This window comes from Onychostruthus taczanowskii, unplaced genomic scaffold (assembly GCF_017590055.1).
Source record: "Onychostruthus taczanowskii isolate IOZ18803 unplaced genomic scaffold, ASM1759005v1 scaffold87, whole genome shotgun sequence".
NCBI lineage: Eukaryota > Metazoa > Chordata > Aves > Passeriformes > Passeridae > Onychostruthus > Onychostruthus taczanowskii.
In genome coordinates this window covers 2,058,930-2,084,572 of record NW_024506662.1, presented here as the reverse complement: position 1 = coordinate 2,084,572, position 25,643 = coordinate 2,058,930, and the positions used below count along the sequence as shown (strand labels likewise).

Here is a 25,643-nt window from a genome sequence, read left to right as displayed (position 1 = left end):
TGTTCAAAACAGACTGGCCTGCATCACACACCATTTTGCACATGTGAAGACAAATTCAGACTGAATTAAAGCTTTTACAAATAAGCATGGAATTAGTGCTCACTACTGTTCTGGAAGCAAGTAGCTGTCTTAACTGAAGAACAGCTTGAGGATCAAATCTATCAAGGAGAGCTGAGAGCTCATCTGCCTTGCTCTACTGGCACCCAGGAGCAGCAGGCAGAGGAAAGGGAGCAAGAAGTCTCACCTCTGCTCAGAAAACTGATCCAGGCTTCACAGCCCATCTGCCCTGATGATTTTCTGTCAGGGTTGGTGGTGGCTCTCAGCACTAGGGTTTGAATGTGCCCAGCTGGAGAGTCCACTTGCCTCCTGTGAAACAAACTGCATGGCATGCTTGAATCTAAAGCCTTGTGGGATGGAGCATGGATCTGCTGAGCTTCTGATCTTAGCTTCCCTTTCAATTAATGTTGTGGAATAATACTAATCCATGCAAGTGTTATTGATAGAGTGTATTTCCCTGTGCTTTCAGAAGTAGAGAAGGACATCAGAAGTGACTGGAGAACAAAACCACACTGAAATCAGTCATCTGGAAATGGTTTAAGACCTGTTTGAAGCTCAGCTGCACACACTAGGGACAGGAGCTGGTAAAGCCATACAGCCCTTCAATTTTCTTTGAGCAGTTTGCCTTCAATCTGACCTCTGTGACAGATGGAGTACAGAACTGATAGGTTCTGAGCTGATGATTCTCCTAGCTGGTACCAAGCAAAATCTCAGTTATTGAAAGAATTTTAAAAAATCACACAGGAGCTACTAAAAAATTTAATTCATTTTTCCTTTAATTTTGAATTAATAATATTTTTATCCTTTAGTAAGAGGTATTTATAACACCCTGCCAAAGCAGTGCAAAGCCACAGTGTGTTGAGCCTACCTAGGGCTATGATTTAAGGGTACAAATTCTGTGCAGAGGTAGCTGGGCTGCAATTACCCCTCCCCAGCCCCACCTCCTGGGCTGAGCTACAGGCACCTGTGTCTGTCAGCTGCTCCTCACATATCCCAGGAGCCTGGCACAGGGCAGTCCAGCTTCTTCACAGCCAGGAAGCTGCTTTAGAGCCCAGGCTGGAAGAGAAAGGCAGCCAGCAGAAGGCAGTTTAAAGATACTCATCAGTTTAAAGTAGCTCATCAATGCTGATTGATTGATTGATGCACTCATGCAAGTTAGGTCCTGCCAGGCTGCTCCCTACCCTTTACATGAAGAACTTCATACTCACAGCAACTCAAATTTTACTGCTGCCATGAAAAGAAAAAGCCTTTCATAACAATTTTACTGTTACTAGGTACATTAGTTGTTGTGAGGTCTATTTTTCAATCTCAAAGCAAGAGTCAAAAATACTACACAACATGTTTCAGAAGATACTCAAGCACTCTTCATGCTACTTTTTTAGCCTAGCTGAACAAAAAAAAAAAAAAAAAAAAAAACCAGCCCGAAATCTGTTGGTCCCCATGGCAGTATCTCATGGAGATACAGTGTATTTTTCTTTCTGTCCTTGCTCACATCTGGTCAACAATAAGATCTAATTACATGGATTACAGCAGACTTAGTAAACCCTGTACATGTGCTAAGCTAGAAGTAATTACCCTGCTGTTTCTTAGGGAAGTTATTCCCCTTTCTTTCTCCAGAGATGCTCTTTCTCTACTTTGTCAACAAATTGCAGGATATCTTTAGCAAGAAGTTCAGGTTCCTCTAAAGCTGCGAAGTGGCCACCCCGAGGCATGAAATGGAAGGAGACAATGTTGGTGTATTTCTTCTTGGCCCAAGCCTGGGGTATGTGCAGGATTTCATTAGGGAAGGCAGCAATGCCAGTGGGTACCTGTACTGTGAGCCTGAGAGAGGAGAGAGAATCATTGTCATCTTCCAAACACTTAAATCTGAAACAAATCAAAAGTCCCAAAAAAATGTTCCTGAACAGTTGGGCAAGCTCTTGTTAGGCATTAAAAATTTGACTTTCAGATCCTAAAACTGAAGACAACACTATAATTCCTAAGGAAAAAAACCCCTCTCTTTTATTTTTGCATGCGGTGATATTAAGGAAATTTTGCAGGGGATCCAGGGCATGAGGCTCAGAAGCATGGGAAGGGAAAGGAGAGCCCTAGGAGGTGGTGGGCAGCAAATTTCCTCTTGCTGCACACAGCGCTCAAATTGATGGGCAAGCACACCATTTTATAAGAATGGAGAGAGATTTACAGAGAAGAAAATCACTCAAATATGCTAAGCCTGGCAGGACAACAGGAGGGTAGGCAGGAGAATAATTACTTAATGGGGGGGAGAAGAGAGGAATACTGATAATCTAGACTAGTTCAGAAGCAACATTTCTATATGTGGGACTATACCTTGTGAAATAGCTCTTGCTTTTAACTGGCACAAATGCACACTACAAACATTCTTCACATTAGGAAGCATAAGGAAGCAACTGGATGTGAGGGGTGTGAATGATCTGTGCTTGTTCTAAGAGCCACATTTTCTAGATTTGAATATCCCATACACATAAGCTGCATTGTCAGAAGTGACAGACTTTAAAATGTAGATACAAAAAGTGTTGGGCACATAGCCACTGGAAGGCTGAGGTCAGAACTTCACACAGGACTCTGAGACTCTGTCCTCCAGGCACTTAGAAGCTCACACAGCTCATCTAATGCAGGCAGAACCAGAGCAAGATACTGCCCACAGCATAGCCACAGCGGCTTCAGGAACTGAGTCAGCTTCCTGGGAGCATCATTTCACAGCTAAATAAATACCCTGGCACTAAGCTGTGGGTGAAAATACCTCGGGGCAGGTTTAAGCCTTCACTCTTACTCAGGCTGACACAAGTACATGCAACCAAGCTGCTGTCTGAAGAGTCTGAGCAGCAGCAGGAACACCAGTCTCACTGACTTCTCAATGATGCAGTTTGTCAGCAGCCTGAAGTTCCTTCCAAAGGAAAGACTTAAGCTTTTTGCAGAAACAGGAAAAGTGTGTCCAGAAAAGTACTAAAACTACAACCAAGAAAACTAAACTAAACTGACTGTGTGACTCAGTCACAGACTGATTTAGTAACTGAAATGAAATCAGGAATACATGGCTACACCAAGAATAGGAGGCCCTCAAGCAGTGCCTCCAGTCAGATCTCCTCACTGAGGGCTCAGGATTCCTACCTAAGCACCGTGTTTTCCAAGCACATCAACCACCTGGTCTGTCTTGCAGAGGAATACTGTGAGAGAGCAGTGTTTTTCCTCAGCATTCAGGAATCTATAAGGCATGCAACTATAAAATTAAGATCAGGGCAAAATATTTAAAGAGAAGAAGATACACTTACTTCTCATGTTTCTGTGTGCCTATCCCCTTCTCCAAGTTTTCTTTGTAGAAACGCATGGAGGAGACAATGCATCCTGACACCCAGTAGATCATGATATTGGTGAGCAGGTCATCCAGGCTGAACTTCCTGAAAATGCAAGCCCAAGAGATTGCTAAATTACAACTGAAGAATGATTTGCATCACTTTAGCAGGGACTTGATTTTGGTTTGGTTGTAAGGGGGAAAAAAAAATTTTAGGAAATAAATAGTGGTTAAGAGTGGAGAGGTGAAGTTATTACTCCCCCTCTGTCTGCCACTGACCAATTAAGGATGCTAAAGGCTTTCAGACATAAACTGGGAAGTCACATTTTAACTCCTACATGGAAGGCAGATTCCAACAAGCACCTTATGCTCCAGCATGGCTGTCTCTCCTGTCCACAGACTGGGAGGGTGGGAGCAGAACAGCACAGGCAGCAGCTTGTGCCATTTATTAATGATAATCTGAAATGCTACTGTGAGCCCTCAACAGAGCCCTCACACACCAACATGTGCTGTAAACAGTGCATGCTTCATATAAAAATATTAGCTGTATGCAGGGCAAACTTTCCATGCAAATCTGCTGCAGATGGGCCTTTCCGTAGCATGCCCCCTCTCTCCATTCCTGCCAGGTAGTTCTCAAAAGGGATTTCAGCTCTGGTTTCTGCTGCCCACTAAACATAATCCTTTATTAGCAAATGGTAGGTAGATGAAGCTGTAACAGTCAATCCAAAGCCAATTCTCAGGGAGTTAATTGTTAGTATTACAATGAATCATGAGCTGCCAGCATCTTAATGTGGGTTAAACTTTTGGATTTTGTGTCTTAATGAGATTCTTCCCCATAAGTCAGTTTTTAATATCCAGGAGTTGCAGGGTGTATTTCTTTCCTAGGAGATGGAAGTGGGAAGGGAATCCACCAACCCCCATGGCCTGTTTGCCTCTCTGTGTGCTGGAGTGCAGCCCTGCACCAGCTGTGGTCACTACAGGCTCCCTGAGGTGTGAGGTGACCACGGCAGACAAACCTCCTCAGCTGTGACTCTGGGCTCAGTCACCTCATGCAAAATGGCAGGGGAGAAAGGGCTTACCTCTCTAGTCCTCCATCCTCTAGGTTCTGGAATTCCATATCAGTCCACGAGGAAAACTTCTCCAAGATGTATGCAGCCAGTCCCACAGGAGAGTCATTCAAACCACAGCCTGGAAAGGAGGAGGAAAATTTACTTGTAAGTGATATCCAACTACAGAACTCAGCGTGTTAGAGAAGCTGCTTGTTATAATATAGGGGATGTAACTTTACAAAGCTGTTCCATCAGCTGCTTTCTTAAATAAATAAAATAGTACAATGAGTTGGAGGCATTTAATGCCAAACCATAAACTGGAAGTGTCTGCAAATGAGCAGGCTCCACATTAGCTCTCACTGAACATTTTTTGAACTGATGTAACAGTATTGGATTTCTGCTGGCTTTTCTTTTTTTCTGGTAAGCTAATAAGATTAAGCTCTATGTGCCAAGGAGGGTTTGCTTCCATTAATCTGAAAGTTGTCATGTACTAAACAGCATTACAGAGCCAAACCCCGCATGCCTACACATGACCAGGAGGATTTGCAGCATTATCTAACAGCAAAAACATTTTAAGGATTATTAGAAAGTCATTAAGGAACAGCAAGGCTCTGCTAAATGCTCCATCTTCTGAATTAGCAATAGCAAACTGCTTTCATGTAGAATAAGCCTTCGTATAGATTTTATATCTATATGATTTTATATTAGTTTGCTTTTCCTGGACAGAAAGAACACACCTGCACTTGGAGCTTTGGTCACACATCCTAATGCTGTGAAATACAGGGACTGTAAACTGTCCCAGCTTCTCAGTAAAACATGAGAAAAAGCTGTTCCCAAGGAACAGCAAGTTCCTTGGCAACAGCTTTGAAGTTGAATTTGGGAATCTGGTGGAATTAGAAGTTCCACCCTTGCAACCCAGCCTTCCAGGAAGGTGCCTAACACTGCAGCTGGCGCAATTTCACCAGTAATTGCAATTTAAACATGACAGTGGGATTTCAATTATTAAGCAACCACTCTTGATAACTGAAATAGCAAGTGTTTGAGAAAGTTCTGTTGAGCACTTTCAGATGTGCTGGACATGACAAGCACTAGCCTGTTCTCAGCTACTCACTGTGAGTAGAATGCATCTGTTTACACAGAGAAAAACTGACACTGATCCTCAGAGCACTTGGAATGTAGGCATTTCTGCCAGAAATTTCTTCAGAGTGTTTTTCCCCTTTTAGGAACCTGCCACTGCCCTGATCCTCTCTTCTTTGTCCTTTGGAGAACTGCAGAAATGCTCCAGCTCCCAAAGCATGAACGGGCTGCTGGTTCCCAGTCTGCTCTGACAGACCACTCAGGAGTGGCAAGGACAGCAACCAGCCAGAATTCTGATTGAGAAGGAGCATGGCTTAGGCATCTTTCAAACATCAGCTTCCCTCTCTTTCCTAAAGCACAAAAGACTGGCAATTTTTAGAAACCAAAACTCAACAGAAGCAAAATTATTTTAAATCCATACAATTATCCTTTTGCCTACACATTTTAAGAACATACCTGCCTCTGTAAGTAAGCTTATGGAAAGCCATTAAGAAATATTTCCCTTAGCTATATTTTTAATAAAATCCATCAGTGAATTGCTACTGCACCAAACTAAAATGTAGTCAGTACTCTTGACTCAGTTGTCCAATTCAGTCACAAAAGACGTTTTTAAAATAGAAACACTTAATACTCAGATACTTGAAGCAGTTAAACCATCTGAGTGACTAACTCATGTAAAAAGAACATTCACAGCTACATTTCTTTTTCCTTGAAATCTGCAAGTGATTCAGAACAATGAGTGAAAGTGAAATTTGATTTTACTTCTCAGGTATTACTTATCACTATAATAAATAAGCTACATTGTGTGCTGAGACAGCTAAAGGCTTCTTGTAGTTTACATTACTTCAATGTGATCCATTCTCTGAGAAGAAATTATCTTTTGCTCTCAGCAGAGCTACATTTCAAATGGAATTACAGTCCCCAGTGATAGCAGAAGTTGAAAAATGTAAAACAATCTATTTTATTTATGAAAACTGGAAAATGAGGTCAGTGGCACTCGGAGCATGCTCAGTTTGGATGTGCAGATACACTGCAAAAACACCTATTTTCTGCATGTTTTAAGCAGTACATTTTGTTTCTATGAAAGTACAACTAAAGTGAAGAGACTCGGGTATCCCGAGCTCAAAAAAGGTTGTGGGTTTTTATTATTTGTTTGTTTTACCAACAGTATCCGGTTTTGTAGTCTGTATGTGAGCATAGCCAAACTCAGAGAAGATCTTGTAGAGGCATTTCTTCAAGAAGGGGAACATCCTCCTGACATCTTCATCCTGGAATCCAAAGAGCCCTGGGAAGTGCCGGCCCAGCAGGACGGAGAGCAGGTGAGAGAGTCCCAGCTTCGAAACCAAGACCATGTTTAAATGGAGACCTTTCACATGGCTAAAGACCAAAAAAAAAAAAAAAAACAAACCCATAAGTTAACAAAAAGTTAACAAAAGTTCAAAGCTGGTGTATTTAGAATCATAGAATATCCTGAGTTGGAAGGAACCCACAAGGATCAGCAAAGTCCAGCTCCTGGCCCTTCACAGGACAGCCCCAAAAATCACACCATGTGCCTGAGAGTGTTGCCCAAACGCTTCTTGAACTCTGCCAGGCCTGGTGCTGTGACCTGTAACATTTAAAATGTTATTAACAGAAATAACATAAAATACACGGACATACTTGAATCCCAGCCTGTTAATTACATCATGACCTCAGCTGCCCTTTGTGGTGTGGCTTTTCACACAAAAACAAGGGACAAGCCAAAGGGACAACAGTCAGTAATCAGCACACACTCCAGGGCACTAAGCCACAAATCCTCCTTTTCATTTTCTTTACAAGTACTTGTCCCACTACAGACCTCAGCGAGGCCACCACAAAACTGCTGCACAACCGTTTGAAAGAAAAACATTGAATATAAACTAAGGTATGTAATTTTGGATCTTTGCTTAATGCTGAGCACCAAAGGGAGAACCTACACAGCGAGGACTTGGGCAGGAACTCCCAAGTGCACAGGAAATAAACTATTGACAGATAAAACAGCTGCACCAAGGGTGTACTCACCTGGGAGCTATCTGGGCCAGGTTGGTGCAGATGAGCCAGCCACAGTCACCACCCTGGGTGTAGAACTCATTGAATCCCAGTCTGAGCATCAATTCATAAAAAACAGAAGCAGCACTCACGGAATTGAAGCCTGCATTTAAAGAAAAGAACACTTTTGTTGCATTAATTCCACCCACACTCCTGACCCTGCAGCACTGATTCTCCACATCAAGGCAAAGTTCCAGCTCCTCCAAAGCTACCAGTCCCTTTCTCCTTGCCTGACTGTATGCAAGCCCTTGCTCAGCATCCAAGCACAGGGAGCAAGCAGAAAACATGAGGAGGACAAACTCCAGCCTTTGTTGCAGACCTCTCCACTGCTCTGAATGCTGGCCACAAAAACTGTAACCAGGGAAGCAGAGAAAAGCAAACCAAACCTTCTCCACATCTGCACATGCAATAAAATACTAAATTCAGTATCACTTTAAACACTACCTTGCCTCAATTTTCTGCAGTTTGTGTTTGTATAACTCAGAGCACAAGCTGAGCAAGCAGGTGTTTGACTGCAATCTGCCACGTGGACACATGAACTGCTTTGTTTCAACTCTTCCTTCTCACCTACCTGTACAATGCTGTCGAATATGGATGCAAAACACCAAAAAGGAACAGTAATAAATGAAATTTACCCTGCCTGCTCGCTCACAGACAATTCATGGATGCAACTACAACTCTTGAGTTGTCAATTCCTTTTTATGGTTCTTTTTAAATTATCTACACACTGCTCCAGGAGCTAGCCAGTGATGTCACCCCAAGTCACCCCCTTATGTCCCTCATCCCACACAACACACAGGATCTCTGTTTCCTCACTGGGAAAACAAGAAGTGTGTAACAGGAGTTGCTGTTCTGCTAACAGAGGCTGCCTCACTCTGAGGCTGGGCTTGTGGGGGTTCAGTTTCTTCTCCTGTGCCATACCTTGCTTGTGGGGTGCTTCTGAGAAACCATAACCAGGGATGGATGGGCAAATGACTTCAAAAATGTGCTCATGGCCGAGGCCGTGGCTTGCAGGATCCGTCAGCAGAGGGATAATTTTGTAAAACTCGTAGAATGAACCAGGCCAACCATGGACCATTAACAGTGGCTTTGCAGCCTGGTCTTCAGGCAAACAAGGAGGCTTTACATGAACAAAATGGATATCAATGCCTGTAAAAACAAAATCATTCATTAGCATGCCCAAATTTACCTTGACACTGAAGCTAATCACAGAACAGATTAGGAATAAAGCTTTTGCCTGTCCTTTTTTTTTTTCTGGTGAGCATGAAAACACACTGCACCTCTCTGGATACATTCATCCAAGGACTTTAAAGTACTTTATAATGGGAAATTAAGCATCACAGCAGCCAAATGAGGTTGGCTATTTCTGTTTTAAAATAAATTGGCAAATTAAGACATAGGAGTGAAGCAATCTACCAACGGTAACAGAGTGACTCACACAGCTAACAGGCAGAGGAGACAATTACATCATTTAGTCCAAGTACCCTTAAATTTTACCCAAATGTCTCTACATGGCACAGGATGGGCTTCAGTCAGCCCGAGATTTTTCTTCCTGAAAGGCCTACAATTGCATCTTGAAGGCACCAAGAGATAAGGAATCCATCACAACGTGCAGCTGTTTGTCTGGGGGCATGAATCACTTTCCTCATTTTGTTCATGCCTTACTTTCCATTTGAATATGTCTGGCTCCTGTCCCCAGCCACTGACTCTAAATGCTGCACAAAAGGAATTTTAAAAGCCTTCACTAAATATTCTCTGTCTGTGGAAGCCTCCTGTAATCAGGTCACACATCTTAACTGCTGGTAAACCAATCATGCCAAACTGAGGATTTTATGCCTTGCTAAAAGAGAGTCAAAGTGTTCATTTTTGTAGCTCTTTCCTACCCTTTGGCCAAAGCTTTCAGTATCTCTTTGAGTGAATAAACCAAGACAGGAACCTGTGTTCTAGTACCAGTCTCCAGTTTGACCAGTGAAAGGTAAAATCAACAGGGTGGTTTCCATTTTGACTCTTTCCAGCAGGAAAGCTCCACACAGCATTTCATTACCTGCTTCAGGTGAGCTGCTCTTCCTCATACTAACTCAGGGCTTTGTTTTCCAGGAAACAGGAATTTGTTCCCAGCAGAGCCTGACTGCCTCATTTCTTGATGAATTTAAGCATGTTTTACTCACATCAACTCCAGTTCACCAGCAATCCCACCGTCTTTCACTGACTTGAGATTTCCCCATCCTTGACACTCCTGTGAATCTCTGCATTCTCTGAAAAGCTTTCAAGTGATGACAGAAGGTAGGAATCTGATACACAGCATGTTTGACCTTGTCTTTTCATATCTCCTCTCTGTAATCTTTCCCAACACTGAAATTTCCCTTCCCATTGCTATACATAGAGCATTGTCCTTAGCTGCTTCTCCCTTTTCTTGTCTCAGATGGTGTTTTTTTCTTCTTTTTCAAGGGAAGACTTTCTGGTTTTATCTTTTTCAGCACTAACCATCATTTAAATAAGTGCTTTAAGCTCTAACCACTATGTAGCACCATTTATTGTCCCAAATCCATTTAAAGTACCATGGCAAACTACACCTTTTGAAATAACACACAGTTACGGGTGCAAGTAAAAACAGAACAAAATACCCTGTTAAGGTTAAATTTTGCCATCACGGGTGACAATTGCCTGCTGTGCTCTAGACCTACAAGAGGACCTAAGCACCACCCTAAATCAGGCATTTTAAAAAGGCCAGTCTGGCCAAGCTCCAGCACCAGCAGACCTTGGCTGAATGAACTCTTTGGAAAGAATGAATGAAGAGAAACCATTCCCGGCAGCACATCAACCCCAGGGGAGAGGCACTGCACACTCCTAGGCCTGGGAATGCTTGAGGAGGTGCAGCAGAGCACATCTGTCCTGCCAGGCTGATGGCTTCACTGTGACAGCAGCAGCTGGGCAGCTCCAAGGAGCAAGAGGAGACATCTGCGGCAATTTTTGCATGACTGCATGCAAGGCAGGCAACATGTGTACGTCTTAAGATCCACTTCTGCTCCCAAACACTCGTGCTTGGCTCCTGCTAACACCAGCTGACAGCCTGCTCATGCACAGGGAATTCCATTTGTCATTCCTTGTCCTGAAGGCTTCAGTTACAACCAAGGAGTTCCCTGCTCCTTCAGCAGTGCTGCCCCTGATCCAGACTGTGGCAGCCAGGGAGGGAAAGCCCTGTGGCACAACCAGAGCCTTCTTCCCACCAAGCTCCCCTGCAGACAAATTTATCTATTGCTGGTTGTATTTTAAGGGGGAAAGCAACACACCTTGAATCTTTGTTTTGAATTGTGGGTACTTGTTGAGGACTTCAACTTGTTTCTTCCAATTGAACTGGTTTTTCCAGTAGGACACCACCTTCCTGAGATGCAGCAAGTTAGTTCCATAATGGAAGCAGCTGTTCTCCAGTGGCTCAGTGAATCGAGCCTGGTCCAGTCTCCTAAATAAATCCTACAGGGAAAGAGAGAGAAAAGACATTAAAAAGCACTTGTGTCTGCTCTCTTGGGCTATGTGTGGTTTCTAGTTATTCCCACGTGAAACGAGAACAATGGAAATAACATCTCTAATTAGACACCTGTGCCTTTTGCTCCATCAGCTGTTCCAGTCCTTTTCCTCCTGCAGGTGGCCTCCTTCCCCTTCCATTCACAGCTGTTCTCAGCCTTTGTTCCGCCGGGCTGGGAACCACAGAGGGCAAGCTGCTCTGCTGGACCCGCTGGGGCACCAAGGGGTAACTCTTGCTCCTTTCCTGGGTACCTTCCTCACAGTCAGTGCATGGATCTGGCCCAAACCTTTTGCTTTCCTTCCCAAACCCAGGAGTGGGAGGTGTTCACCAGGGAACATTCAGAAGGATTTTGCACAGACAGAAAGTTGGTGAAACCAGACTGAAGTTTGCCAGTCTGGTATAACAATGGCAGTCACCTTCCCACTGCTCTTCAGGAGTACAGGGGATGCTGGTGACACTGCAAGACCACTCCAAAATCACTCAGCAGGGAAAGACAGCCAAGAGCCCCTTCCTGCTGCAAACAGAACCACAGAGTGGCTGAAAGGCAGGTCTGGAAATCTAATCCTGCTCAATCATTTTAAAGTTAGAAATTATCCATCTTAGTGTCTGCAGTGTAAGGGGAAAACAGAATGGAGACCAATGTCTTTTGGTATTATTAAGAAGGGTAAGCAAAGTGTTAAAAAACCCAGGCCTTGCTGAGAAATTAGGAATCTATTATAAATTAATAACATGAGCAATCCCATGAGTATTGTTTGAACCATGACTCCACAAAGATCTATGAAATGGTTCAGTCCCTGGTTTAACACACACAATCAAAATCTTTCTATCCAACAAACTCTGCAACGTATGTGTTTACTGTAATTACCACAGTAATTTAGTGTTGACCAAAGTAGACTATTAATTACAGAAGAATCAGCATCCAACACAGCTGCAAACATAAAGCAGTCAAGAAAATGAGGTATTTGTAATTGCTTTGGAAAGAAAGGGGGGGGGAAAAAAGACATTGTTCTTATTCTGGTCTACACAAACTGAGGAAAATGCACAAACAGAAAAACAGAGTTGAGTAATCTGTAATATGATTTTTATGTTTATTAGGCTTTGCAGAGTAAGTTTATTTACCAGCAATCATGCAAGAGCCAGCTGAGAACAAAATTACACAGCGAGATCTGCCTATTCATACCTATCTTCTGAAGTACTGAAAAACCCCTTCCCCCAAGACCTGCACATCACTGGCACCCTGTTGGTTCCATTTAAAAATTACTTCCAAACACGTTCTGCATCATTTGGCCGTTTCTTCCTTCCCTTCCCCCAGCACAGAGATTTGCTTACACTCAGCTCTTCCTCTGCAGCCTCCACCTTAAATGGCCTAATGCTTGAGTCTTCTTTAGTCACAGGCTTCTGTCCCCTGCCCCACCACCCATCTTTGAAGGGCAGCCTCTCCTCATTCTTCTTGGAAAACAAGAAGTAGATGAGGAGTGTCCCCAGGACCAGGAGCACCTCGAGCAGCATAATGCCTGCAAGAGAAGAACAGAACTCTGGTGAGCCCAGCCAGCTCAGAGAGACACACATTCTTTGTGAGGGCTTTTCCCTTTTCAGACAGGATTCCAGCTACTGGATGTGCTGGCACTCACAGGATATCAGTACTTCTGTGAAATTTCTGAAATAGAATGTTTCAACCTACCCAAATGAGGAAGAATTGTTTTAAATAAAAGACACATAATAAAAACAGAGCTCAAAGTAAGTTAAAGAGGTAATGTGGCAATTAAATAGTCATTATAATGTAAATATGACATAAATATAACATAGCTTCATAATTACAATTATACAATTCACATTTAATGCCTTCTCTTCCTCTGAAGTTCCAGATTCCCCACAACTCCCAGGGCACAGCATATCTTCAGCAAGGCTTGCATGTCTACTGATTCAGAGGGAAAGAAAAGCAAGACAGAACATATATACAGAATAAAAAGCCAACAGCGTGAGGGCAGCCACCTTGTACCTCCCAGCCAGCCAGGAAGTGGAGCAGGGATATATTTGCACAACCCTTGAACGCAGTGTAAAGGGCAGTCAGACCTTCCCTTTCCTTCTCCCTGTGAACTGTTTTAAAGAGAAAACAAAAGCCCATGCTGTAAAATGTGATCACATTGTGACAAAATTCTGTCAAGGTGCAGAGCAGCCTGATTTCACAGCACACCTGCATAACCCAGCTGCAGGGCTGCTGTGCTGCAGTCAAACAGAACACCCCAACAACAACAACAAAAGAAAACCTTCTTGGATATACTTGGACTGTTTTGTGCTGCAAGTAGAAAAAACACTTAGACTTGTCTTTAATAATTAATGTTTTCAAGCATGCCTTTAAATGTAAGAAACCTTAGCAAGGTGGTTTGGGGAACAGTACTGTCATCCTTTTAATGGATAATTTTAAAGAATATCATGCTTCAAACACTAATTTGCTGGGGAATTACTAAGACATCAAGTATTTCAAAACTTCTGTAGGGCAAGGATTGTTTATGACCCAGAACGTCTTCATTCTCTCTAGAGCCAGAAGGTTTTGTGAGTTTTGCTGCTGCAGAGTAATTTGATGCTCTGGAATGGCTCAAAGAGTCCTCAGAATGCACCAAATTTACTCCTGGATCAAAACAGGAATTTTAGCACAAGTTAATGGGAATTCACAGGATTAGAGCAGGAATGAAACTGAATGGAATCGTTTAAGTGCCTTCATGTGACAGAACATGTTGTAGTCAACTTCTTGAGTTTAATTTTCTAATGGCTGACAATAAATGAATAAATAAATAAATAAATGCACAAGTCAAGATAAGCAACCATAAAACATCTGTGCAGATTGAACATTTGTCCAGGCACTGTGCAGATTGAACAAGCTAAAAAAAAAAAGAGGAAAAAAATTTTTAAAACTCTATTTTTTACACATGCAAGTGCTACAGCCTTGAAAGTGCCTGAATCCTCACAGGCTGGAGCTATTGGGAATGATAGGCACTGAAAAAACTTGATTTGTTTATTTGTTTCACTAGTGCTTCCATAATTTCTCCCACTTGTTTTTCTTCACAATGTTATCTGGAGCACAGGACAACACTCTTTTCCCACCTTTACAACACCCAGGCCATAACTCTCCCCTGAATTAAAAAGTTTATCCAATTTCAGCTTGCCTCAGCACACAAACCAATGCAGTTTAGGAGCATCCTGAGCACAATTAAATTTTACTGCAAAGCAAAACTGGAGGGGCTTCTAGAAACCTCAGAGCACTTTACATAGAAATGATACCTACCACAGCATTTTATAACATTTCTACTCCTAAGCCTTCATGCAGAAAAACAGCAGCTTCCCCAAAATCACAACACAACTGGAGCCATGAGAAAAGTTCACCACCATAACTGTGCGAACACCTCACTGAAAAATCCCAATTCTTGGCCAAGTCCAGAGCTCCCCAGCAAACAGAAGAGCTGCAGTCAGTGCCAGCCCCGTTGTTCAGGCTGGGCTGTCTCCCAAAGCAGAGCTCTCCTTGCCCTGGCTCCTGCTGCATCAGCGGCACAGCCCTGGAGCACAGACAGGGCACAGCTCCCAGCACGGAGCTGCTCTGCCCAGGAGCTGAACCTCTGTCAGCCTGAAACCCTCATGTCCACACCCAGAGCTGCAGAACCACCTCTGCTCCCCCCATCTCCTCTCAAGGATACTTGAGAAAGCAGAATTTTTGCAGCAGAAGACCTGGGGAGGGACTGTGTGCAAATGTGTGCGTTTTGCATTCAGCCTGGACCACGTGTGGGAAGAACCGGCTGTGTGAACAGGCCCCCATTTTTTGCAGTGAATTCCAGACTGGAGGATGAGCTTGTTTACCATCCAGTAGTAAGTGCCAAAACCAGCTTCAGGTCCCACAAGAATCCTGACTTCCACTGCAGATAGTTGGGGCTGCTGACAAATTGCTTTGCACGAGATGTCATCCTGACATGGAAGATGCCACCTCTGATTTTGGTTGGGTTAGCTTTTGCTAACAGAGGGACTCTCTGTATCCAACCTTTCCCAGTTGCCTTGAAAGTGCCTGTAAAATTCCTGATGATAACGAACACGGCTCCCAGAGCTCCGAGAGCGTCACATTTTGCTGTGAGTGCCGCGAAGGGAAGGACCAAGCGCATCGGCAGTGCTTGGACTGGCACCAGCTGACCCAAGGGAACTGTTTTGTGAGGGATGAGCTGCTGGGATGCAGCACGTTCCTGCCAGCAGCTCCAGCCTGGGCCCAGAGGAGGCAGCTCAGAGCAGTGGTTTCCCAAGGTCGCTATCCAAGCTGCTTCTCTGGAGCCCTGGTGAGTTGTTTGAGCGGCACAAAGCAGCCTCAGTTGTGAGGCACCAGAATTCCCTCCACTAATCACTGCTGGGATCTGTGCTGGAGTGGAAGTTATCAGCTCCTTAACACTTGTTCCACATGCAGCGATACAGTACCATGAAGGTGGAAGGACAAACAGGTACAAAAACGCTTTTCTACCCTCATTTTTCAGAGATGTCAACAACCAAGCGCTGGCGGTTTTATTGTCTGAAGTCTCTTGATGCAACCACACTGGCACCATGCCTTTATAAACGAGTGCTTCAAAGGGAGTTCATGCTTTGGTTTGCCTTTTTCCTCTTTTTATGTGACCAAAGGCAAGACCTTAGAAGGAAATATTTCCACTTATTCCATGGTCCTTAGGTGCTGAGACTTTGCTGTACCCCCAAGTGGATATTGTTTACAGACAACACTTAAGTACCTTAGACAGTACTTTTATCCTAAAGAGTTCAAGGAGGAATGTTTTCGGTTTGCTGCTTTAAAAACATGTTTTCAAAGAAAAATGTTGAAATGCAATGGGCCCAGTAAATAAACCAAGCTCCTCTTGAAGAAGGCCAAGCACATCTCGTGAAATACTTTTGCAAGAAAACCTCAGAACTTCCTTACAGTATCTTACAGCTCCCTATTGGAAACACTCCTGTCACAGTCATATTTTCTGGAAAAATCCCTTGCCCAGGATTTTTCTCCTGGGAAGCTGAGAAGCCTCAGAGAAAAAGGAAAACAATAATTATCTCATTTGCTTCTCCTGTGTTTTGCTGCTTTGGAATGTGGTTGGAGATTGTTTACCCACAGGTGGTTGTTTCATTGGTTTCATGTGGATTGTTTTTACTTATTGGCCAATCAAGGGCCAAACTGTGTCAGATCTGGAGGAGAGAGACACGAGTTTTCAGTAGTGTCTTCTAGCCTTCTGTCTGTATCCTTTCTGTATTATTTAGCATAGTTTTAGTATACCATTCTTTAATATAATATCATATCATATCATATCATATCATATCATATCATAAAATAATAAATTAGCCTTCTAAGGACATGGAGTTAGATTCATCATTTCCTTCCTTCGTCTGGGAACCCTGCAAATACAAGACACTCCTGGTTTTCAGCACCTTTCTGCATTTCAATTGGTCCCCTATCTGTGCATTGACATCAGAGCTAAGGGGTCCACAGGAACAGAGCAATTATTATTTACATCAAAGCTATGTCCTGTCTCTTGCTTTGTCTTCATCAGTACACAGGAAGAGATGCCCCAGAGAACACAGCTCTTCATTTTCACAGAGGTCATCTATTAAACAGCTTTATGGTATAATCCCCCTCTCCTTCTGTGAGTAACCATCCATCTTAGCCTTGCAGAATTAGAATCCATCTGAAACATGGTTTTGGACAAATAACCAACTGTGCAGACCTTCAGCTTAATGCTGGAAATGCCTTCTGGCCCAAACACCACCCAGCTGCAATGAGTGATGCACAACACTCACAGCTTTGAGGGGGCTACCAAACTCTGCCAGGGCAAAGCTGCTGCTGCGTGGCTGAGGCAGGAGCTGTGAGACTCTGCTGCTTCCAGAGGTAATCATGGCTTAGGGTTAATAACATTTCCTCTCCAGGACTGGTTCACCAGCACACTGCGAGGCAGCTCAGAGCACTTGGCACATTCTGAGAGACACAAGGATTATTGATTAATAATTACTCTGCAGGAGAAATAACAGCTCCATTTGGAATGATTTTTCTGTTTACTTTTGTTCTCTTACATGTGGTCCCACATCAGGCTTTACCAAAAACACATCTCTGCTGCAGCACCTTTGTTTGCATGCTTGTTTGCCCAAAGAGCAGCAATTGCAGGTTACTCTTCCCAAGAAAGGAAAAACAAACCCACTGAAGGACTTCAAAAACTCATGGCACCTGTAACAGAGTCCCTGAGCACTGCCACAGCCTAAAAGGAGTGAAGACACAGCACAGTCCCCACAGCTTCACCCTCAGTCTGTCCCCCACCCTCTCCAGGCACCACATTTTTGCCATCATGTTGCACCAGAAACAGACAGAAAACCATCAAGTCACTCATAGAAGAAAATCTTCCCACTTCTGTAGTTTATGGAGCATCATGACAAGCTTGAAAATAGCTTAGCAACGCAGAAATTGCTTTGCCTACAAGTGATAACATCTCCCAGGTGAGCATAAAATGCTGCATTAACATTGTAGGGGAGGAGGAGAGGCAGGCATGGGATGAAATAAAGCATCCTACGCAGGAAAGCAAATCAAAGACAGGAAATACAAATCCAACAGAGTTTCTGGCTTGTCTCGATAAGAAATTTAGCATTTACATTTTTTTATTGCCACAGGGAGGTGGCATACAATGCTATCTCCAAAACAGCAGGAAGAGATGATATCATCCTATTTTACTTTTTTTTTTTTTTCCCTAGACTGTTCACTATCAGAAATTAACCATTACAGAAGGAACTTAATTAGAAGGCTGCAAGCAAGGAGTGAGGTCACGTCCCCAAAGCAGTGAAACCACAGTCCCTCAGGCCTGCCCCAGGAGTGGGGCACGCTGCTCCCGCTCAGGGTTGGGGTTCCCTGCTGGAACACCCCACAGCTCTGGCACTGAGCACTGCTCCCCTGCAGCTTTGTCCCCTGGCCAACAGGAACAAGCCACAGGGCCAGTTCAGGCTCTGGGGGTGCCCTCTGCCTCACCAGGGCTCGCACCCACAGCGCTTGTCCTTGGAGGCACGTTATTCCAGAGCAGTGGTTGAGCGCCTTACACGACGCATTCCCACCGCATTTTTCCCGCAGTTACAATCCCTTGTTAACTCTCCAGCACTACGCTGAAAATCCACAGGCACTGAGACCCGAGTCTAACTAAGCACAAAAGAAAAGCAGTCTGGGACTAAGTTCACTGGTACACACTTTGCCCAGAATGTCTGCAACCACTGGCCGGCCAAAGCTCAGACCCCATCATTATTTAAAATACTGCACACTGCTTTCTTAAGAGGAAGGAACTCAATTGACAAGAACACATATCTAAGCAACATTACTTGTTCTTTCAAAGCCGTGCCCTACGCTTTATTCCGTGCTGCTTAAAAACGTGATTTGTTTATCTCAATTTTCCTTATTTTGCTTCTATTATGTTTGAACAAACCCACTCTCTTTCAAGAGTCTAAAAAAAGCCTTTGGGCTGCACAAACACAAACTGACAGAATCCAGCTTGGGATCTGTGTGATGCCCATTAATGTGATCTAATGACTGTGTGCATGATTCAGGAGAAATGAGATGCACTCTCCATCTGCAATAATTTCTGTTTCAGACTCTGCAGACAGAAAAGCCACGAAAGGACTCTTAAATCAGCACTGTTCAGCCACAATAATTAAGGGTGAAAGAGCTGTTCAAACTACCATAATAATGCATTAAGGTGAGATCATGCAAAGATTTTATCCTATTTATCCTATCCAGCCTTTAGTCTATTAATGATCCCCAAATCCCAGCAAGAACAGGTTTTTTTGCAGGGGTGCAGAGAAGGGACAACAGCCTGGCACACAATGGAGGATGAACACAGCTGAAAGCTCTCTCAAATCCCATCTTCCAGTTAAAGGAGGGAAGGATACCATGCCAGCAACAAGTTTTTTAAACAATGCTTAGCCACAATATCTTGAGCTTTACTTCAACATTTCTCTCCTAGCGTCTGAAAAGAAATGATGAACAGCACTTGGTCTCTGTTTTGCCTTCCACTGGAGTTTCTAGCAATAATGAGGTTCACCTCCTCATCCTGTGCCAGCATCTGCATTTTACAGAGGAGGTGGAAATGAACCAAAAGAGTGAGATATTACAGATAAGGAAATGAGATCGAGGTAATTGTTCCTCAGGTCCTGAGGCAAATTTGGGCTCTAATTTTAGCTTCACCAAATCCTCCAGCAGTGAAGAGTAAAAGGTTGCCCTCCTTCCCTGCCGTGGCTTTATTGCCAACGTTTTGCCTGCCCTGATCTCCAGATAAGTCTTGTTTTCATCCCAAACTGCTCGGTGGTACAGCACAGCATGGCCCCTTCTGTCTACTGCAGGATCTTCCATCAGTCTGAGTCTCTGAAGATTCTTCCAAGGAATCAGGGAGGGAAAGATCTTTTCAGCTAGAAGATTTACAAGCTTTTTGTATTAGCACTGTTAGAAAACTGTGTTACTGAAACCTTTAATTATTAAAACATGCAGAATTGATGTATATGTGGTGCTTTAGAGGGGAAAAAAAAGAGTGCAAGCAGTCTGAGGTAGGTAAGAACAAAGTACATGACAACCCTTCAGTTAAAAGAAGGTGTGGAGAGAGAAACGATGAATATAAAGACTGCCAGAGGAATTTTCTGGTAAACTGCAAGACAGATGAGGTGCACATTGTGAATTTCAATTAGGATCACGACTCCAAGTAGTCAGGGCAGCATGAATGAGAATGTGCTCCTTGCCCCATGATGTGAGACTCCCTCTAACCCCTGTGATGCCAAACTCCCTCCTTCCTCTGGGATGCAAGATGACCTCCACCCTCTGTGATGCCAGACTTCCTCTTACCTCTGTCACACCAGTCTCCCTCTTACCTCTAGGATGAGACTCCATCCTCCAGTAGTGAAGATTTCCTGTTTTTTTCTGTGACATCACATTATTTCTTTCCTCTGTGATGTCAGATTTTCTCTTATCTCTATGACCATTTCTTCCTTTCTCAGTGATGCCAGACCCTCTCCTTCCTTCAGGACACCACATTCCCTCTTACCTCTATGATATCCAGCTCTGTGATGTCAGACCCCTCTCTTCCTTCCTCAGTGTGCCACTTTCTTCTTCCTTCCTGATGCCGACTTGCTCTTACCTCTGTGCAACCCTCTCTCTTTCCTCTGTGATGGCACTTCCTTCCTTCCTTCCTTCCTTCCTTCCTTCCTTCCTTCCTTCCTTCCCTTTTCCATGTGTGATGCCACACTCCCTCTTACCTCTGAGACGCCCAAATCCATCATTCCTCTGTGATGTCAGACTCTCTTCTTCCTTCATGGTGCCAGACTCTCTCTTCCCAGTGTGTGAGACTTTCTCCTTCCTCAGTGTGAGATGATCTCAATCCTCTGTCATGTCCAACTTTTCCACATTTCCTCCTTTTTCTATGATGCTACAATTCCTCCTTCCTCGATGATGTCTGACTCCCTCTTACCCCTGTGAGAGACTCCTTACTTCATCTATTATTTCAGATCTCCTTCTTTTTCTGGGACACCAGGCTCCCTGGCCACAAAACCTGCATACTCCGAGTATAATGCAAGAAATGTGCAAAATAATACATAAGATAATCAATTCATTTTGCCTAGAGCTGTAAATGTAAAAGGAAAAAATAATATTAAATGTGACTATGGAAACAGGAAGAGACCAAAACTTGTTGTCTCTCTACAAAGACTTCGTTCCCAACGAGGAAAGGAACTTTGAATGATGCCAGAGGAGGGGAACAGATGGTAGCCATCATTTTCTGTCAAATAACTGCAACACCAAAAGGATGTGCCAGAGTAAACATGTAACAAGAACAATTCTTGCTACTTTATCTCTCCCTTAATAACAATATTTAAGTTCTGTTTGGATTCATGGCCTTCATCTAGAAAAATGCACTACCTGTCCCCACCAGATGAGAGCAATTAGCACTCTTGATGAAGCACCCAGGAGGGCTTGGTGCTCCAGCAGAGCTTGGGTTTTGATTCCTCACACACGGGTGTCCTACCTGAGAGGGAGACTTGTCTGCTATCAGACAGCCAAGCCCACCCAGGCTGCAGAAACAGAACAAACAGGGAGAGCAGGAGCTGCGTGTCCTAACTGCAGAACTCACAGGAGGAACAAAATTTGACTGCTGGGCTCAATAAATGTGAGGAGAATTGCTGGAGACAAAAAGAACAACAAAGCCCAAAAGTTTGCTGAGCCCTTTCTATGTCCCATGGATTGCACCTAATAATCTCCTGCAGAGATGTTTAAAAAAAAAAAAAGCTGGAGGAATGTTAGGTGACAGCTCACTTTCCAGAGAGGAAAGCCAGCAAACAGCTCCTGTTCTTTAATCCAGCAGGATCCCTCCATAAACACGATCACAGGCCATTTCTTCATTCTGGCAAATGCACTATCAGAGAGAACAACTAGCAAAGCATGGCTGCCACAATTCCCACAAAAATATTCCCAGCCCTGCCAATCAGAAAGCATTTAATCAATAACAACATGCTTAAATAGATATAAAGAACTCAGAATGCTGCTTAAAAGAACCAAGCATAAACCCCAGGGTGTTTTCAAATCACTGTCAGCCATCCTGCCATGTCTAGCATGACCAAGATATTAAAGCAAATGCCACTTTAGAAGATGATGTTTTGTGCTTTACTATTTATGTAAACACCCATTTACACACACAGTGATGCTTTTAATTAAAAATAATGTGTGCAGAGGAAGAATCCAGGACTTTTTCAGCAGTAGTATTCAGAAGGGAAAAAAGTATTTTCAACATTAATTACAAGCACACCAAAGCCCTTCAGAGAGAAGCAAGATGCTCTACTTTCCAAGTGACTTTTCTTCAGGGACTTAGACAGTAATTAGAGATCTATTTGCCACATTTGGAACTTGCACTTTACAGAAGTCTGCCCTGCTTCTGGGATTGTGCATGGCATGAAGAAAATCCTCTTGCAGGCTCAATGAAATAATGCACACCCTACCACAAAGGCAAGGCTTTACCTCTGCTCATCTGGCCACAGGATTTGAATATTCCAACAAGAAATGTGCATGGGAACATGTAAGATAATCGATTTGCTTTGCCTAGAGCTGTAAGCTGTGCTTCCCCTACCACCCCCAGCTCTGCTTTGCTGCTTCTCTACTGACAAATTACTTGACAAACTATTATTGAAGCAACAAGAATTTCTGGGAATATTACCATTCCAGAATTATTACCCCTAACAGTTTCATTTACCTTTTGTAATTACTCAGAACAAATTGGTCCTTCCAATAAGGAGCCTGAGCTTGTTTCACAGTGCTTACAAGATTAAAACATTGCCATTTGATGCCTAAAAATCCTGAGTAGGTCTGAAAGCTTTGTTGAAACCCTGGATGAACAAACAGGCTGAAAGGAATGGTATTACCCTACAGAATGACCAAATACTTAAGGTACAGTAAATCAACAGGAGGCAAAAAAGCCTTTTAAAACACCCAGTAATCCAAAGCCTATTTTGGGCAATTCATACAGACAAATTGCATGTGGATTCTGACTGCACTGGTTATTACCCACTGTGCTCTATTTCAAATTATTTACCTCAACGCTATGATCACACAAAATAAAACCTCAAACCCTGGGAAAAATAACAAGCCAGCAGAGTTTAGCAAATCACACACAAGTTTGAATGATTTTTTTTTCTTAATTTTTTGACTGGAAACGAATTCAGACTGGAAAAGACGCAGAACAAAGAGCCATGAACTTGACACTGTGCCAGGACCTTCCCACAAAGACTTCAGCTCTGACAAAGATCTAATCCCTGTCCTTGGACAACTTCAACTGTGGATTGATTTTCAAAGTTCCTTAATTGCTTTTGGGGACTATCTTCCATCGATTTTCAGTAAGCATTAGCAATCTGTGCACTCAGGCCTCAGCTTTAGCCTTCTTCAAACAGGAGCAATATCTGCTTCAGGGGGGAAGCACAGCATCTCCAAGGAGTAGTGCCAACCAAAATATGAACCCTGCTTTTGTGACTCTCTGAGTAACTCTGAGATATTGGCTTCTAAGACTGATCCTATCTTGTAGGTTCACCTAGAATTACCAGGCAATTTCTCTTATTTTAGATAAAGCCAGGCTAGGAAAAGAAGGGAAGAGAAAGCAGCCTAACTAAGCAGAGTTGGAAAATTAAGCAATGCATTTGGAAATGGTATGTTTTAACTCCTGGGCAATCAAAATCTCAACTGAATTCTGACAAACTAAACCCAGCTTGAGCAGAGTACATAATTTGCTTAGTCTTTGCAGATTGCTCAATTATGCAACAAAATATGGGCGTTAAACTTACAATGTTTTCTTCTCATGCCCAAAACGCTTGTTCAGCAAAGGGAATTACACATAAAATACTCAATCAAATCATCCTCAGGTCTGGCAAAATTATCCATAAATAAATAAAACTTCGATTTCATATCCCCATTTAGAAATGAGCAAATAAACCAAACCGAAACCATTCACATGCCAATAGTTAGAGTGACTTACTTTAACTAAGCAAGGAAACCTGGCCACATTCCCGAGGAACGCTAAATAAAATTGTTGTTTCCATAAGCACTGGTAAATCCCGCTTATCAGGGACCTTACCCTGGAAAAGCACCTCTGGCTCCAGCTGTTGGAGATGCCACACACGCTCCCCTATCAGGAATGCAGATTAGAGCCTTCCTGTTCCCGAAATCAGCAAAAAGTCCCCAGAGGACCCAGCGCGTGAACAATTCCCATTGTTAGGAATCCGCGGAGCAGCAGCAGCAGCGGAGCCCCGCGCACTCTCCAAATCCCTGGCACTGACGGACCTTCAGCGGGCTTGGACACACGGACTGGCTTGGGAAAGCTCTTTCCTTTGCCACAGGAGGAGCCGAAGCTGCTCTCCCCGCCGGGGCACGGCTCGCATCCCGCCGGGAACTTCCCGAGCCCAGCGCCGCATCCCGGGACCGCGCCCGCCGCTCGCTCTCACCGGCCGGCGGGAGCGGGCACCGAGACCCCGGGAACCCCGGGACCCCCGGGACCCCCGAGCCGTGCCCCCGCTCCGCAGCCCGCCGGGAGATGTAGCTCTGCCCGGGACAGAGGTTTGTCCCCGCACAGCCCCGGGATGCGAACGCCGCCTGCCAGCCGCCCGGCAGGGCTGGGACACGGCCGGGAATCACCTGCTGTCACCACCGGGAGGTGCCCGGCAGGGCTGGGACACGGCCGGGAATCACCTGGTGTCACCACCGGGAGATGCCCGGCAGGGATGGGACACGGCCGGGAATCCGCTGGTGTCACCACCGGGAGATGCCCTGCAGGGCTGGGACACGGCCGGGAATCCGCTGGTGTCACCACCGGGAGATGCCCTGCGGCTCCCAGCCGGGCTCGCAGGGAGTAGAACTCGAGAGGAGCACAGACTGTGCCCAACAGAAGGAAAAAGCCAAAAATGCTTCAAACAGAGCTGCTTGTTCCCTGAACACGTGCTCTCCAAGGTCTGTCTTCCCAATTTGGGCGGAGAGATCTCAATGAGCCTCAGAAGGTCAGGCTGTAGCAATTCATGCCACCAGGAAAAACAGAACAAGCAAACATTAAACTCTTCACCATCGCTGAGGTTTTACCATTCAATCTCAGTTTTCACCTATTGCTTCACTCCCAAGATCCAATCTTCTTTTTCCATCACCTCCACCACACCATCTCAGCTCCTCTTTGGATTGTTGGGCTCTCCACAGATAGACCTGTGGCACAGATAAAGATTCCTTTCACATCTTTCAGCCTCTTCAGCCCAATCACCACATTCTGCTCAAGCAGTCCTTTGCCCAGAGCCTTTGGTGTAGCTCTCACTCTCTTTTGTTATGAGCAGCAATAGTACCTAAATTAAAAACCAGTCTTCTTTAAAGCAACACATCCCTAAACTGTTCTGTAAGCAAGTTTTGTCCTTTCTTGTAGTTTTCTTTTTCCACACCAAATGTGCTGGCTGAGTTCTACCCCTTTTGGGGCACCTATTTTCACAAACTGCTCTGTTCTGTTTTTCTTGAGACACCAAAAATATTAGTAGCAGTCCACCTTTCTTCTGTAAGACTACATAGATTTCACTTACACACAAACAAGACTGTGCTGAATTTGATAGTAAACATAACTTCTAGGGGATGAAAGTTAAAAATGCAACTGTGTTGTGTGCCAAGGTCATAACCCTTTATTACAGTTACCACACAGATAGTTGGCACTGTTTAACCCCAGCTGGCAGCCAAGCACCACAGTCAGTCACTCACTCCCCCACCAGCAGGATCAGGGTGAGAATCAGAGGAGTAGAAGTCAGAAAACTCATGGATAGAAATAAAAACACTTCAGGAGGTAAAGCAAATGATGCACATGCAAGAAAAGCAAAACAAGGAATTAGTTCCCTGCTTCCCATGGGCAACTGAAAAGAGAGGCTCCATCCCACATAGCAGTTATTGGGAAATGAGACTCAAACACCCCCTTCCTCCTCCTTCCCCAGCTCTACCTGCTGGACACGATGCCCTGGGCTGTGGGGTGTCCCTTTGGGCACTGGGGTGGGG

At 44.1% G+C, this 25,643-nt stretch overlaps 1 protein-coding gene across 1 annotated transcript; it reads right to left on the bottom strand.

The window, feature by feature from the left end:
* Nucleotides 1-818: 818 nt before the first annotated feature.
* EPHX1 (epoxide hydrolase 1) lies at nucleotides 819-23,822 on the bottom strand. The gene is made up of 9 exons (XM_041425125.1): nucleotides 23,710-23,822; nucleotides 12,413-12,597; nucleotides 10,851-11,031; nucleotides 8,482-8,709; nucleotides 7,534-7,663; nucleotides 6,656-6,870; nucleotides 4,447-4,555; nucleotides 3,348-3,473; nucleotides 819-1,878 (listed from the first exon to the last, which is right to left on the bottom strand). Exons 2-9 carry the CDS (start codon nucleotides 12,590-12,592, stop codon nucleotides 1,653-1,655), a joined length of 1,395 nt encoding a protein of 464 aa, XP_041281059.1. The 5' UTR covers nucleotides 12,593-12,597; nucleotides 23,710-23,822; the 3' UTR covers nucleotides 819-1,652.
* Nucleotides 23,823-25,643: the final 1,821 nt, after the last annotated feature.

Coding starts and splice junctions, on each gene's coding strand:
- EPHX1 (XM_041425125.1), bottom strand. CDS start 12,592: ATGCTGCTCGAGGTGCTCCTGGTCCTGGGGACACTCCTCATCTACTTC. Junction 4,556..6,655: donor TACAAAACCGGATACTGTTG/GTAAAACAAACA, acceptor CCTCCTTTCCAG/GCTGTGGTTTGAATGACTCT. Junction 1,879..3,347: donor GGCACACAGAAACATGAGAA/GTAAGTGTATCT, acceptor CTCCTCTCTCAG/GCTCACAGTACAGGTACCCA.